Here is a 16,218-nt window from a genome sequence, read left to right as displayed (position 1 = left end):
GTGTCATGTTTATATTCGTATTATTCTTATGCCTAATAGGGATACAGTCAGAAATGATTTTTAAATCTAAGATGACTAATTTCTGTGCAGAATTTGATGTACTCAAGAAGCGGCCACAAAGATTTTCAAACGGAGAAAAATTTTTGCCTAACTCTCGTTCAGAACATGTTCTATCATACGCAGCCTATTATTTGGTTCTTGTTGATCATTCTCAAAGAAAGCAGCAGTGTACGTAACAACAAATAGCAGTCTCTTGACATTGCTTCGCTAATGAGACGATTCGCCTCTTTGTAGTTGTAAGCGGCGGTAGCGCGCACAAAAGCAAGCCATGCCGCGAGCGGCGACAGGCCGTAAACACGCACTATCAGAATGCGACAAACAATGCATGACACAGTACAGTGATGCATTTTCAGCTTAGAGTAACGTAAACACCTATAACAGAGAAAACGGCACTTCAGATCAAAGCAAAATAACCAATCGATTCAAACCAGACGAAGCACGTGAAAAAGGAAGGGTACCCGTATAAATACGGATGGAGCGCCTGACGCATAGCAATGGCTACCTGGTAAAGCTTAACTGCTAAACTTACGACTCGAACCAAACTACTGTAGCTGTATCATCATTCATTCAACCTAAATTGTGTCTCATATTACAATGGACCAACTTTGTTTCGATTTGGAGGTGCGGCCTAAAACTTTTCTCTCCCCTTGAATTTCGAGTCTCAAATTACAGGTGCGGCTTAGATTCGGGAAATCTTTTTTTCCTTTATTTCGAGTCTCATTTTTTAGGTGCGGCTTAGATTCGAGTAAATACGGTAGGTCTGTCGGTGATGAATGTCTTAAAATTACTGTGTAGGTCTTCTTCTTATGTCTCCAACCATCATGCTGACTAGCAGTAGCTCACCATACTTTTCTGTCTTCGGCCTTCCTCTAGAAAACAGTGTAGATGGTGTAGCTGGCTAGATGGTGTAGCTGGCATCTTCCATGTTCTGGCTGATGTATTCCAGTCTCTTGCATCCTTCACTTTCATGTCCCCCCAATGATGCTTTTAATGACACCATCATGTCCCAGCAAATGGTCAACCTATGTGTCCCTTCTGTGTTGGGTAAGTTTCAAGAGATGTGGTGGCTTCTCTTCCTCCACTCTGTGGAGCAGCTCCTTATCTTATATCTAGTCAACCCAGGAAATGCTACTATTTCATGTTTTCCTGCTACTCTTGAGTGTCCATGTTTCCCTTTCAAACAGAAGCATGCTCCAAACAAAAGTCTTTATGAGGTGTTCTCTGAGATGTTTGTCTATGCAGCTGGATGTAAAAAGATTTCTTCCTTTGTAAAATCAGCTTTTGCATTATGGATTTGGCTTGTAGTATCCTTATTAGATTTTCAATCTCATGTAATGTAACTCTCTTGGCAGGCAAAGAACTCAATGGTCTCTAGTCACTCACTGTTAAGTGAGCAATGGACAACAGTGTTTTGTCTACTTGCTACTGAGACTTTTGTTTTAGCTTAATTAATTTTCATATTATGGGAAGAGTTGAGGGTGGTCATCATCTGAGCCAGGATAGCTTCTAATTGTTCTATGCCCACAGCAGTATCATCAGTATGTCTAAACCATTCTATTTTCTTATCATAGATTTTAATTTGTACTATAGATCCTGGTTTCTCCCTGACTTCATCTATTGCCTTCTGAATGTGCCCACTGACAAAGACAGGAGGGAGCAAACAGTCTTCCATACCCTTTGCTTAACCGTTTCGCCACTGCAGATGTGCTTGTTGCATTTAGTGCTGAGGTAACTTTTGTTACGGCAGTACTGTTCACCACATACTAGTGCCTGTGATTAGAGAAAGTATTGTAGTCAATATGAAATACTTATTACCTTACTTTTTGAAAACTATTGGCAAAAAAAAAAAATGATTTTTACACATCTTACAGTCCACTTGATAGACAACTGAATTTATTTTCATTAACTGTCATGCTTACCAAGCTGCATCAAATCAAGTAAAACATTGCACGCAATTTTAAAGAGCTCGCAGAGGTAAAAACACATTGCATAAACTTTGCGTACAGTTGATTTTAGCTCATATATTACAGTAACCAAATGTAGATAAGATTTCAAAATTTTATTTAAAATTGAGAGCAGAAAGATACCTCATTTCATTCTCGAGTTATTGGATTTTATATCCAAAAGACAGTTGAGCAAGGTGCACCCATTCACATCCTTGTGCATCGCAAATAATGTGGTCATAACAATCATAATATCTCTCAAACAATTCAAGATACTGAAAAATGATTTTTTGGTTTTTTTTGCAAATGATAGCACACAATGAGGCATATACACTGGTGGGCCAAAACATTATGACTACCTGGTTAATAGCTCATTTGTCCGTCTTTGGAATTAAATAAATCACTGATTCTACATATCAAGGATCCAAAAATTTGTTGGTAGGTTTGTGGAAGTATGTGGCATTAGATGTCTATAATCACACATCACATAATTCGCAAAAATAACAGGCCACTGATATGCGTACATGGCGATAGCACCTGATAGTGACCCAGAAGGGTTCCATAGGGTTTACATCAGTCGAATTAGGTCACTGAGACATTAATGTGACTTCACTATGCTCCTCAGACCACAGCAGCACAGTGCTGGCTCCGAGACATGGTCAACTGTACTGCTGAGAGATAACATCACCACTGGAGAAGACATTAAGCAAGAAGGGATGCAAGTGGTTCGCAGCTGTCAGCATGTCTTCGATTACTACCACACACCCCATGCAAATGCAGAATACCATCTTCCATAACATAATACTGTTCCCACCAGCCTGTGTCCGTGACGTACTACACATTTTGAGCCACCGTTCACCTTGATGGCGGCATTTGTGGAGACAACCACTGACTTAGTGTAGCAAAAATGTGATTCACTCGAACTGCCAACACATTTCCATTGATTGACAGCTGAATCCTGATGGTCCAATCATAATTGACGATGTCGTTGAGTCAACATTTGAACATCAACAAGTACGGGTGGTCTACTGCGCAGCTCCATATTCAACAATGTACAATGAACAGTGTGTTCTGAAACACTTGTGCATGCACCAACATTATGCTCTTTCGCCAGAAATGCCACAGATCACCATCTATCCTACTTCACAGACAGACAAGCCTTTGAACCCCACATTCCATGAAGAGTCATGAACATCCAATCATGTAGCGCCTAGGGGTAATTTTAGTGTCCTTCTACCTCTTCCTGTAGATGCTCACGATAGTAGCACATCAACATTTGATCAGCTTCACCATTTTCAAGATACTCGTTCACAGGCTCTGTGTAATAATAATTTGCTCTTTGTCAAAGTCTTTTATCTCAATGAATTCCCCATTTACAGCCCATTTCTTCGCTAGAGTGATCCCCCATCCATGTCTGCTCGATTTACATACTTTTGTTACTGCATCATGTGCCCGCAATGTCACCAAATGGCATCCAATGTCATGGTGGGCAGTGGTCATAATGCTTTGGCTCATCAGTGTGTGTTGTATGATGAATACTCAAATTTTTTTTTATTCACCAGGATAAGTAATTGACTCATCTGCAGCAACGAGAGGTCAGCAATTCTGGATGCATTCAGATGTCCACAGCACTAAAAAAAATCCACAGTGTGCACATATAATGTCCACAACATCTGATGAATGCCATAGCACAACATGTATACATGCCCACAGCAGCGAGAGTGTTAATAGTACCTCTTTCTCGATGTGCTCCATATTTTGTCAAAGCCACCTCTTCTCTACATGGTCTCTGCACAATTCTTCTGTCCTTGTGACCTGAGCCTTCTTTCAAGAATTAATCATAAATGGAGTAATGCTCCTCATATGCTCACGCCTCTTCTAAAGCCAAATTGGTCATCCATGATCACTCCATATAACCTACCTTTGATCCTCCTTAGAATGATAGGTGCCAAGATCTGGGAGCCATGTGTTACCTAACTGAGGGTCCTATATGGTTCAAATCTATCTGCAGATGCTTTCTTTGGTACTGGAACAGTAACACATTTTTTTCGGTCTGTTGGGAGCTTTCTGGTTTCATATACAACTTGTACGAGATGGAGCAATTCTTCGTGGCTTCCCAGGTTTTAGCTACCAAATTGCAATGTTTCTTGTCTTCCAAATTGACTCCCTTTGTTCTCCAGTAGCAGATCTTCAATATTTGCTGCACACAGCTTTTCCAAGTACTGTTCCCACCTTTCTACTCATATAATATCTACTCAAATAATACTATTCCAACTTCATTTTTTACTCCACTTCATTTTACTTGTCTATTCTCAAAGGACTGTTTTAACTGCTTTATAGGCACATTCCAGCTTCCATACATTGATCATTTCATTCAGCTCGTTGCACTGTTCCTCCAAGAACTATTGTTCAGTCCTTTTGACTCTTGATTTATTTTACTCTTCAACACTATATATAGACTTTGTTTTTCCTGAGTTGTCTTGTTACAGCTTACAACTTAAATTTATTTTTGTTATTATGCTTCAGTGATCAATTCTTTTTTATGCTTTGCCCTCTGTCTTCCAACAACTTTATTTGCTGATTTGCTGTTCAGATAATACTTTTCAAGGATTCCCGTCTTCCTTCAACATGTCCAATGTTTTTCGTAACTGTAGCCATGTTTGTTTGTTCCTTGTACACCGAACTAATCATATCATTCTTTAGTTTATTCAGATCCCATTCCGCAAAGTTTTTTCCTTCAGTTTTTTTAAGTTTCAGATCACATTCACTTATCACTATGTTATACTCACTATTGATGTCTGGACCTGGGTAGCTTTTACAGTTTCTTTCTTGATTCTGGAACCTACATCCAGCTAGAATGAAGTTTATCTGGTATCTTGTATCTCCTCCTATCTCCAAGAGCCTTCCATGTATACCTTCCCCATGAATGGTGTTGAAACCACAAACTGATTGGGGTTGCACAGTGAGTAGCATGCTGGACTCACAGCTGGGGAGGATGTTTGTTCAAGTTCCTGTCCTGCAATCCTGATTTATGTTTTCCATGATTTTCCTAAATCACTACAGGCAAATGCTGGGACAGTTCCTTAGAAATGGGCACAACTTTTCTTCACTATTCTTTTATAATCTGAGCTTGTGCTCTGTCTCTAATGACCACACGGTGGATAGTATGTTAAACTCTACTCCTGATTCCTTCCTTCAACCATGTTTTACATCTCAGTACTCTACACATCTTAGTATAGTACTAATCTATCTCCCCATTCATTTCTTTCCCCAATCCCTCTTCCTTCTCCAACTGATGCATTCCAATTTCCCGTAATGATAAGGTCGTCTTGTCCTTCAACTCTATTTACAGCACTTTTTATCTCATTGCTCTTCTTCATCAAAAGTTGATGTCTGCATGTACACTTGAACTGTAAATTCTTTCTGTCTTGTTTGGTTTAGTCCCATCCTGAAGATCCGAATGGAGGACTATTCCAGAATCTTTAACAAAAATATGCTTCATATTAATTATTCAAGTGAAACTAAACAGTTGTTTCTTGGGATATCCTGCAGATCTTTAATGTAGTGATTTCCCCTTGCCTTCCCCATCCCATGCTGTTGACTTGTGAAGAATTCTTCAGCCTGCAGGAAGGATTTCTCCTTTCAATACCTAGCAGGAGACCTAGGTCTCTACTGGCTCATCCACCCATCAACGTGGCTGTTGGCACTTGGTCAGTAAGATTCCTTATCCCAGGAATCTTTCAGTCCCTGTGCTCGTTACCCATTTGTTTCCACAAACGTTGTCCTCCCCCCTCTAGGTCGTGGAAGTGAGCATCAGGATTTTCCTTTCATCGAGCCTAGGATCAAGATGCATTTCCCAGTCTCTCCAACACTTTTAGAGCATATTAAAATAAAATTTTTATAAAATAACAGCCTGAAGACAGCACTCCTGTACCCAGGTACATTTAGAATTACTTTTGGTTTCTTAATTAAGTAGAGTAGCAGCTGGATCCAACAAGGGTAAGAACATTAGATGGTACCTAATACCTCTAGTTTGTGTTTTACACAAATTTCAAATGTCTTTGTAGAACGTGGGCGATTGGAAAAAGCCATTTTAATGGGTGAAAAGTTAACTTGACACAACACAAACAATAAATCAGATGGAATATGGGTAATCGCAGGTAATATAAGAACTAGTACACTCGGGACACCATGAAGAGCGCAGCGCATTCTGAAGGATTTACAGGTCAGTTTCAAGAAAAGTAAATACAAAATTTATTGGTAAACATCAAGGCAAAGCAGGATGTTGATCCAATCTTGAAGATGATAAAGACAAAGAAGAAGGGGGGGGGGGGGGGGGGGGGGAATGAGACAAAGATCTTTACACAGTACCTAAAAGAGCAGGATGTCTGGATTTGAAGAGTCATTCCCATGTCAGACCATAGGAGTTCATGTATCCCAAAGAAGGAATTGAAAGAACTGATCAAATAACATAAGCTATTCTCACTTTGGACCAAAGGAATGTTTTAGAAGCTACACGAATACTGCATGTTCAATGGCATAGCCAAAATGTGTGAGCAGTGATGAAAACTTTTGATTTATGTCCAAAAACAATGGGCACAAAGATTTGACACACAGTATCGTAGTAGCAAAACTAGGAGAAATGGTTGCTTACACTTCCTACTGTCAAGGTTAAATGGGATTTTACACAGGATTTGAGCATCAAAGAACCATTACGAAAACCCTGTATTCACTAAGAAAGGCCAAGAGCAGTATCACACTAAAGAAGTTACAGCTAAATTATTTAAAAACTATTATTAAACTTGACAGTTTGTAGACTGGTAACTGGACTTGATTAAAATAAAAAGTTTATGAGCAGTTAGTTGAAATTAACAACAGAGAGCAAACTCCTATTATTAATCATTGTTGAGCTTCCAACCAGCAGAATGTGTTAGAAAGAATTACAGAGATTGCAATAGGCAACAAAACTTTGGAGTAGAATCTAAGCCAGATTTTGAGAATGTAATGAACAGTTTAATCCACAAAAGCATACGAGTAGCAACAAGTAAATGAATCTTAGGAATGAAATCATTAATCTTATTCACCTACTACATAAAATCCCATCCCAGTAGACAGCTTATGACACCTTACATGCAAAGGCCACTTCCTTAAACGTACTAGAGAGGCAGATGGGTTTAGTGTTACTGACACTGCCATTTCACAATGACAATCTGATCATGGAAATAGACACATGCAGTTACTAATATCTTTCGTGAAATTCCTTTCCACAAATATGTCTGTTTATTACCATAAAATGAAAACTAAGTTCTGACCATGTCATATCCTACAGGCACCATGCAACTGAATGAAGTGTTGGTTCCTTGATTGGAACTGCTCATAATCTTTATTTAACAGATACATCCTGTATTTGTAGCCCACAAAAAATAAAATATATGATCTTAATATACATTTTTGTGATATGCTGCACTCACTTCTGACAAGTGTGCCTCAGATCTGACATCTGATACACGAATGTGAGACCCTGGTTGCCGATGTGATGGTTGAGGAGTTGTGCAGGGTGTTCTATCTGGCTCTCGATTCTGAAACAAACACCAAATACAAAAACTACCAGAAAACTGACATTTATGGTATGAATCTACTTCTGCACGTATGTCTACATCTACATACATACTCCACAACTCACCATATTGTGCATGGCAGAGGTACCTCATTATTACTGCTCGTCATTCCCTTTCCTGTTTCACATGCAAATGGAGCGAGGGAAATAATGACTACATATTCTTTTTTGTATGAGCCCTGATTCCTCTTATGTCTTTGCAGTCCTTACATTAAATACGCTGGCGACAGTAGGACGATTCTGTAGTCTGTTGCAAATCTCAGTTCCCTTAACTTTCTCAATAGTGTTTCATAAAAAAGGAATGTTTTCTTCCCTCCAGGAATTCCAGTTTAAGTTCGCATAGCATTGACGTAACATTCATGTGTTGACTGAACCTACTGGCAACAAATCTAGCAGTACATCTTCCTTTAAATCAACCTCGTGGGCGTCTCAAACATGCAAACGGTACTCAAGAATGGGTCACACACAAGTTTTCTATACATGGCCTCCTTTATAGATGTGCTGTACTTTTTCTAGAATTCTTTTAATAAACTGCATTCGAACATTCACCTTCCCTGCAACTGATCTCACATACTCGTTCCATTTCATGTCACTTTGCAACTTTACACCTACCTATTTAATTGAAGTAATTGTGTCAAGCAGGAAATAACTGTGACTGATTTATTTCCTACAACATAAGCGACTTCAGCGCAGCAACTACAGTTGCAGCTTGAACTAACAACTGCACACTCAACCAGTGAATTGTGAGTAAGCAGTGTTAAACAGCAGATGTGTGGCTTTAGTGTGTCAACATTGTTGTTGTGCTACAAATCACAATGTAGCAACATCTCTAAATAAAGTGTTCAGAACCTTCTTCAGAATGTTTTGAAGGAGAGAAAAATGTGTGCAAAGTTTGTCCTGCATGCCCTGACTTATCGAACAAAAAAAAAAACACGCAAGTGGATTTCAGCTGTGACTTGATTGAAATGGAAAACACGGACATTTATTTTCTGGAAAAAATGACAAGCTCTGGTGTTATCAGCACAAACCTAGCAAAAAAGCAATAAACGTACAAAAATTCAAAAGGCTTTGATGACATAACTACATAACTGACATTCAAGCCAATATGACATGCAAGTTGAACAACATCCCAAAGAAAGGCTTTTCTGACAGTTTCACTTGATTGTATGAACATTCTGTGTGTTGTACTCAAGTGGTGGGAGACTACATAGAGTGACCAAAGCATTAAACCCATCACCTTCACTTTTCTCTAGTTTTTATTAATCCAGTATTGTAACTATTTGGACTGTCACACTATATTCCTGACTCCCTTCATAACAGGTGTGCTTCTTCCCACGTTTGTATCTGTTTACACTCTCCATATAACTAGTCTATGGTCACTTGAAATTAAATCAGTTTACAACCTTTACATGCTATTCTAGTTCTCTCCACAGCATGCCTTAAGCTGTACATGTCCCCTGAATGGTTTCAAATGAGTCACAACAATACAGGCACCAGACAATCCTATTGATCTCCTGATATGCATCATATCATATCATCTCACACAAGGCTGGTACGAATAGGCAGAGCAATGGCTCTTTTAAGAGCCACTTGTGCATAAAATTCAATACTAGTGTCAAAGGGTGCCAACTGACCACCAAAGGCATTAACAGAGCCAAATGCCAAATGCAACATAAGATCCTACATGCAAACAAAATTGTTTTTGTAGTCATCCAGGAAACTCATGCAGAAATTGAAGAGTGACTTATTTCAAGAGGTAAAATACCTAGACTTGATTTACTTGGAGCTACATACAACAAGGTTTATGGTGTAGTGACGTACATCTGTAACAATATAGATAAAGCCTGCAGTGTCTCTATCAGTACCATAAATAATACAATGAAGTCATCATCAGAATTAGGGAAGTAACTGTTGTGAATGCACATGTACTAAAAACTCAAGACAACCCTATGGTGTACTTGAAAGGGGGGGGGGGTTAGACAGCAGTAATGGACTACATGGAAATACAAATTTAATGATGAAACTGGGGACACACTGCTTGGCTGATCTGAAGGACACAACCTCCATCTGCTTTTTGATGCTAAAGATCAATGTACATCCTATCCAGTGCCTAGAAAACAGATCACAACACTGATTTATGTTTTTGTTTCGTGTCTTCTGACAATAAAGGCCTGCCATTACCAGTATCAAGGAAAGTCCCAGACAACTTACATAGAAATCATTGTTCAGTTACAGGAATATCTGTCGTAAGATCATTCCCCAGACCTAGATCGAACCGGCCCGCATTTCCTGAAAATCTGGACTAATGTGCGAGATGGATCCCACCAGTAACCACAAACTAGAAGAGGTTCACTGGAGCTGTGCTTTGCATAGCAAAGAAATGTATACCAAGAGACTTCCATAAGAAATATGTATCTCGGTGGATAAAAATGTGCAAAACTCTATTCAAAAATATTTCTGACTACAATGACTGTGAAACAGCTGATGAACTCTTGCACAGCATCGAAGCAGCTTGCCACTTGCAGGCGACTGAAATAGTAGAGGCCTTAGACTTCCTCATCTCAACTAGAAAAGCCTGGTCCTTGCTGAGAAAGCTTGGAGGTGGTAACCCATCAGACCACACAAAGGAGACTGTTATCATCAAGCAAGTAGCAAATAACATTGTGTCCACCTCCAAAACTAATCAGATTCAAGCAAACAGAATTAAAGTCAAGACCCTCAAATTAGCCGGTAATTCTGAATGATATTACTCCAGGCCATTCAGCAGCAACGAAATAATAACAGCTCTCAAAGAGATGGAAGCAGGCAAGGCACCTGGTTTTGATGGCATCCACTCAGAATTTCTAATCCACAGTGGAAATTATGTCCAACAGTGGCTAGTGGAATTCTTTACTGATATTCTCCAAACTGGTAACATACATCATGGTTTGAAAACTAGGTGAACCAAATGAAAAACAACAGAAAGACTGAACCACTGCTCAACAGTGTTTATAGATCTGACAGTGGCTTATGGTACTGTGTGAAGGTGAGGGGTAACGTTCAAACTTTTACAAATCATATCACGTCTTAAAACTGGAAACCTCGTCAACACTATGTTAAGCAACAGAAGCTTCCAATTTCTAGTGACCAATGAGTCATATAATGAAACACATTTGGAAAGAATAATGTAACTGGAATCAGCCACAAAATTTTCCAAAACCTTCCCGCTGAAGAGGAAGGATTCCATCTGAACTGCAGCTGCACTGAGCAACTTCTCTCGGTGGAAACTTTTATTGCAGCAGGATTTCAAAACAAACAAAAGTGCTCAACAGTGTTTATAGATCTGACAGTGGCTTATGGTACTGTGTGAAGGTGAGGGGTAATGTTAAAACTTTTACAAATCATATCACATCTTAAAACTGGAAACCTCGTCAACACTATGTTAAGCAACAGAAGCTTCCAATTTCTAGTGACCAATGAGTCATATAATGAAGTTTAATAATGACCTTTCACAAAGATCAATGCTAGTTCCTGTTAAGTTTTTCCTGAATATAGTAGACAGCAGTCATGCAACATCAAGGGAAAAAATGGCTCTGAGCACTATGGGACTTAATATCTGAGGTCATCAGTCCCCTAGAACTTACAACTACTTAAACCTAACTAACCTAAGGATATCACACACATCCATGCCCGAGGCAGGATTCGAACCTGCGACCGTAGCGGTCGTGCGGTTCCAGTCTGAAGCGCCTAGAACCGCTCGGCCACACCGGCCGGCTACATCAAGGAAATTTGGATTGTTGACAACTGGGCTCTTGCTGCACGCCACAGAGACCTGGTCATTATTGAGTGTCTTGACTGGAGATCTACAAATTGTTGGCTAATACTTCTGTAACTGGAAGTTACACGCAACTGCTGCCAAAACAAAGTCACCAGTGTCTACCTTAACAATAAGTTTGCCAATAGGGAAATAAAGGTATATTTTGAAGAAAAACAGCTGAGGCATAACAGAAGTCCATGTTTTGTAGGGATCACTCTTACATGACACTCAGTTTTCAAGTGCTGCTAAGATGAAGACAAGAAATAACATCCTGAAGAAACTTTGTGGCACAATATGGGCTACATCAGCTCCAACATTAAGAACTTCTGCTACATCATTTCCAACATTAAGAGCTTATGCTCTTATAGTGGCTGTGTTGCAGAATATTGTGCTGCAGTCAGGATCATCAACATGTAGCTCAACCAGACTATGGGCATTGTCACAGGAACAACCAGAAATACTCCAACTTTCTGGCTGCACATCCTCAGTAATATAACCTCCCCATTTTTATGGTGAGAATCTGCTCTGTAAACCATCTGGTCATCTTTATTTCCCTGCATCTGAGGACAGTCATGCACTCAATAAAAGCAGACTTCACTTGTCATACACCTCTACAATGTGCAAAATATTTAATGGACAATGGAGTAACAGTTACAGGCTGATGGGCAGGATTATGGCAGAACAATGATACCCCAGAGCAGCTAAGATGCCAAGCATCTTGCCCAAGACACCAGATTTTGAAGAGCATCAAATGATCTGGTCTGCACTCAACAGATTAAGGAAAATGTGTTGACTCAATGTACAAATGGGGATTACCAACATCGTACAGCTCTGACTGATGCAGAATGACAAACTATTTAGCATATCAGACTTGCATGCCCAAAACGATCATTTCCTGGCAACCTGAAAGAGTTCCTGGTGGCAACGAAGACATCAACTGAATGTACTCAGCTGTTGGATATATGCCTGTGCCCTTCTCTGCTTTGTAAATACTGCAAATTTAATTAACTAATATTTATGGATTTTCTGTGTGATAAATATTTGTATATGTACTGTTAAAAATGTTTTCTTGTGTAATATTATACTAGACATATATTAAATACCACTTGATAAGATTCACTTAATTTCATTTTTAGTTCAACTGGTCCTTGCTAAGTCAATTTTCTAATAGTTGCCTTCTGGATGAATTTGTAAAAAACAAACTGTTCTTTTCAGAAAATTGTACCAACATATGAGCCATGTGATTTCTAGTACAAATTATAAGTTTCCTACCAAAGAATCAGTCTTTACATTTTGTCTTATTTTTGCATAAAAATCGATTACCTTGTACTGTGATTTGCTGTTATTTATCAGATTCTGCAATTCTTTTGTAGCAGCAGGGCATATTAAATACTTTGACTTCATTTTTCAAAAAATGAGAAAGACTGCTCATAAAAGTTGTGTTTTGCTTGAAAACTGTCTTCTTTCAAGAAGTGTCTTATTATTATTATTATTATTATTTCTGTCTGTACTTCTGCTCTCATGATAACTATAAAGTCTGAAAACTTTTTTATGCCACTCATAAAAGTTTTTAAAGTAGTAGTACTCACCTGCAACAGATTGTGTTTTTATTAATATCATACAAATGGCGACATTTTCTCGCCTTTCTTTTTCCAGGCACAAATAGTTTCTTGCACTCGCTAAATACAAAAATTTGGAACCATGGCTAGTTTACGGAAGACAAGACTGGCAACTAGCTTCAGTGGAACTGATCGATAAATGCTGCCTTCTGAACTCCCAACTCTGTGTTCTGTTCTAAGATATGGGCTTCTGCTAAGAAAGCAGAGTGGAGAGAATATCAGCAATTACCCAGCAGTCACTTTTGCAACTGATATGTATCCAAAAGTGCTTGAAACATGGGGGCTAGCAAACAGTAGTTTTGCAGTGCCATTTTTAATTCAACAGTCACAGACCTGAAGAAAACTGGGAAAAGGTCATAGGTATATCACTTGACAGAGGAAAACTAGAATCAAAAGAGCCTTTCATAGAAATGCTAGACAATCTCTTTGACATCCTCAATTGCAAGTGTGGGATTAAGCTATGTTCAGAATTTGGTGGCCCATGTCCATGTGGTTCTGGCTGTAAACAAGAAGTGCACATCTCCTGTTATTGCTGTTCTTGTTCTACTGATATGAAGATCCCTGTCAAAGTACTAATGTCTATTAAAGGTCCAAGAGAGAAGGGTGAGTCTGTTGGTCAGCATCAAATTGGATTATTGGATCTATATAAGCACAGAAGATGAATTAATAATCAGAAGAGGCAAGAAGATGAATTAAGAAGAATTTCTGAATATATCCAGAATTGGAAGGAAGAGTTAACATTACGACCAAAAGAAATTATTTTATCTGAAGAAGATGAAGAGACAACTGATTTTAAAGATGAAGATTCTGAAGATCCTAAGCAGATATCACATGATGATTCTGATGATGATGATGTTTGGTTTGTGGGGCGCTCAACTGCGTGGTTATCAGCGCCTGTACAATTATCCAACCTTTGCTCAGTCCAATTTCGCCACTTTCCTGGATGATGATGAAATGATGAGGACAACACAAACACCCAGTCATCTCGAGGCAGGTGAAAATCCCTGACCCCGCCGGGAATCGAACCCGGGACCCCGGGCTCGGGAAGCGAGAACGCTACCGCGAGACCACGAGCGGCGGACACATGATGATTCTGCACAAGAAGTACAATTCAGTATAACACATTACAACTGTGCAATGTTGCATTGCAAAGTATTACGTATGGTGTCAGTCTATGCGCTACAGCTGCCATAGGAAGAGATGCACATTTGGATGCTGGATTAATTACTGATGGAGACAGAAGGCTTGTGGTTGATCACAATAAAGTAAAAAGATCCCCAAAAAAGTCATGAAATCACTTGATGAAGAATGTCATGCTCAGTGTGGGATAGGCAAGATTAAATGTATCTTGTTTGATTGACGCCAAGATTCCACTAAAGTTGGTTACAATCAGATAATTTAAGTCATCTGTTTCCAAGTACTATGAAAGAAGAGCATTACACTGTTTGCAGTGATCCAGGTGGAAGGTACCTTTGACACTCTACTCCAGAGAAGGAAAATGAAAAGGTAACCTGCTGAAGTTACTGCTAAGTATGTTGTGGATTTTTTAAAGAAACCAGCATTGGTAAAAGTTTTCAGGCTATTGGTGGTGGTTCAATGAATTTTAACACTGGTTGAGAAGGAACTGTCATGCACTGGGTTAGAACAATGCTGAATGGTAAACTCATCTGGTTGGTTTGTGCTCTTCATGCTAATGGGCTACCATTGCTTTACTTGATCAAGCAGTGGGATAGAAAAACTTTGATTAATAACAAGTGGAGTAGTAACAGTCAATAGTTGCTACTCACAATATAGTTGAGATGCTGAGTCACAGATAGGCACAACAAAAAGACTGTTACATTCCATACTGGATTTTCCATTGTTTGAAGTGGAGTAGCAAGATTAGCAACATGCTTTATGGTGCAACAGAACTTGAAATCAATGCCTCATTTATCAGAATATCCTTTTCAGAGCCTTTGACTCAAAGATCAAAGATACGAGGCGTGTTTTTTAAGGAAGTACCATTTTGAAATTAAAAAAAGACATTCTAGGATATTTTATTTTTACATGAAAGCCTGTACCTTAATCTACGCACTGACACCATTGCAGTATGATTCTTCCTTTTTTACGTTGTGTACCGAGTGTTTAAGATGCCTCCGATAATCGTGAGTCCCGCCGACTGTGAAGTACGGGTTGTTATAAGATTTCTTGGTGCTAAAGGCCTAAAAGCGATCAATATTCATAGTGAGATCTGTGCAGTTTACGGAGAAAACAGTATGAGTGATGGAATGGTAAGAAAGTGGGTGAGAGCATTTAAAGATGGCTGCACAAATGTGCATGATAAACAACGGAGTGGGCGTCCTTCAGTCATTAATGAAAGTTTGGTGCAGGAAGTGGACAATAAGGTGAGAGAAAACAGATGCTTAAAAATTTCCTCCTTGCGGAATGACTTTCCTAATGTTTCTCGTAGTGTTTTGTATGGCATTGTAACCGAGCACTTGAATTAGCGAAAATTGTGCGCACGTTGGGTACCGAAAATGTTGACGGATGTGCACAAAACCAAACGTGCATTGACTTTCCTTGAGCGGTACCACAACGACTGTGATGATTTCTTAAGCCAAACTGTTATGGGCGATGAAACATGAGTGGCCTATGTCACACCAGAATCAAAGCAACAGTCCATGGGGGTTGAGCAAGGGCATCGTTTTGCTGCAAGACAATGCCCATCCGCATGTGGTGAGTCAGACCAAAGATCTCATCACATTTTTTTGATGGGAAACTCTAGATCATCCTCATACAGCCCCGATCTTGCACCCAGTGACTACCATCTGTTCCTGCACTTGAAGAAACACCTGGGCGGTCAGCGTCTTCAAGATGATGATGAAGTCAAAACAGTGGTGAAGCAGTGGTTAACAAGTCAGGCGGCAGACTTCTATAAGGAGGGTATTTAAAAACTGGTACAATGTTATGACAAGTGCCTCAATATTGACGGAAATTATCTAGAAAAGTAGATTAAGGTACAGTCTTTCATGTAAAAATAAAATTATTGCGATATCTTAGCACGTCTTTTTTTTAATTTCAAAACGGTACTTACTTAAAAAAAAAACATGCCTCATATGTCTACGGATCAGGATTATGGTTTCAGGAAAGGTTGTCTGGTTGGTTTGGAGTGAAAGGGACTAAACTGCAAAGTCATCAGTCCCT

The 16,218-nt window shown here is 39.2% G+C and overlaps 1 protein-coding gene across 9 annotated transcripts in view; it reads right to left on the bottom strand.

Moving 5' to 3' along the window:
• LOC126187198 (broad-complex core protein-like) overlaps positions 1–16,218 on the bottom strand; it is a 439,455-nt gene that overhangs the window by 350,624 nt on the left and 72,613 nt on the right. For all 9 annotated transcript variants that reach the window (XR_007537704.1, XM_049928277.1, XM_049928280.1 and 6 more), the window contains exon 4: positions 7,475–7,582. Coding sequence is in view for 8 of the 9 variants with exons in the window: in XM_049928277.1 (XP_049784234.1) it covers positions 7,475–7,582 (108 nt within the window). In the remaining variant the exon portion in view is untranslated. The remainder of the gene's footprint in view (positions 1–7,474; positions 7,583–16,218) is intronic.

Source organism: Schistocerca cancellata, chromosome 1, assembly GCF_023864275.1.
Source record: "Schistocerca cancellata isolate TAMUIC-IGC-003103 chromosome 1, iqSchCanc2.1, whole genome shotgun sequence".
Classification (NCBI taxonomy): Eukaryota; Metazoa; Arthropoda; class Insecta; order Orthoptera; family Acrididae; genus Schistocerca; species Schistocerca cancellata.
The sequence above is the reverse complement of the archived record's forward strand: the minus strand, read 5'-3'. Positions and strand labels throughout refer to the sequence as shown.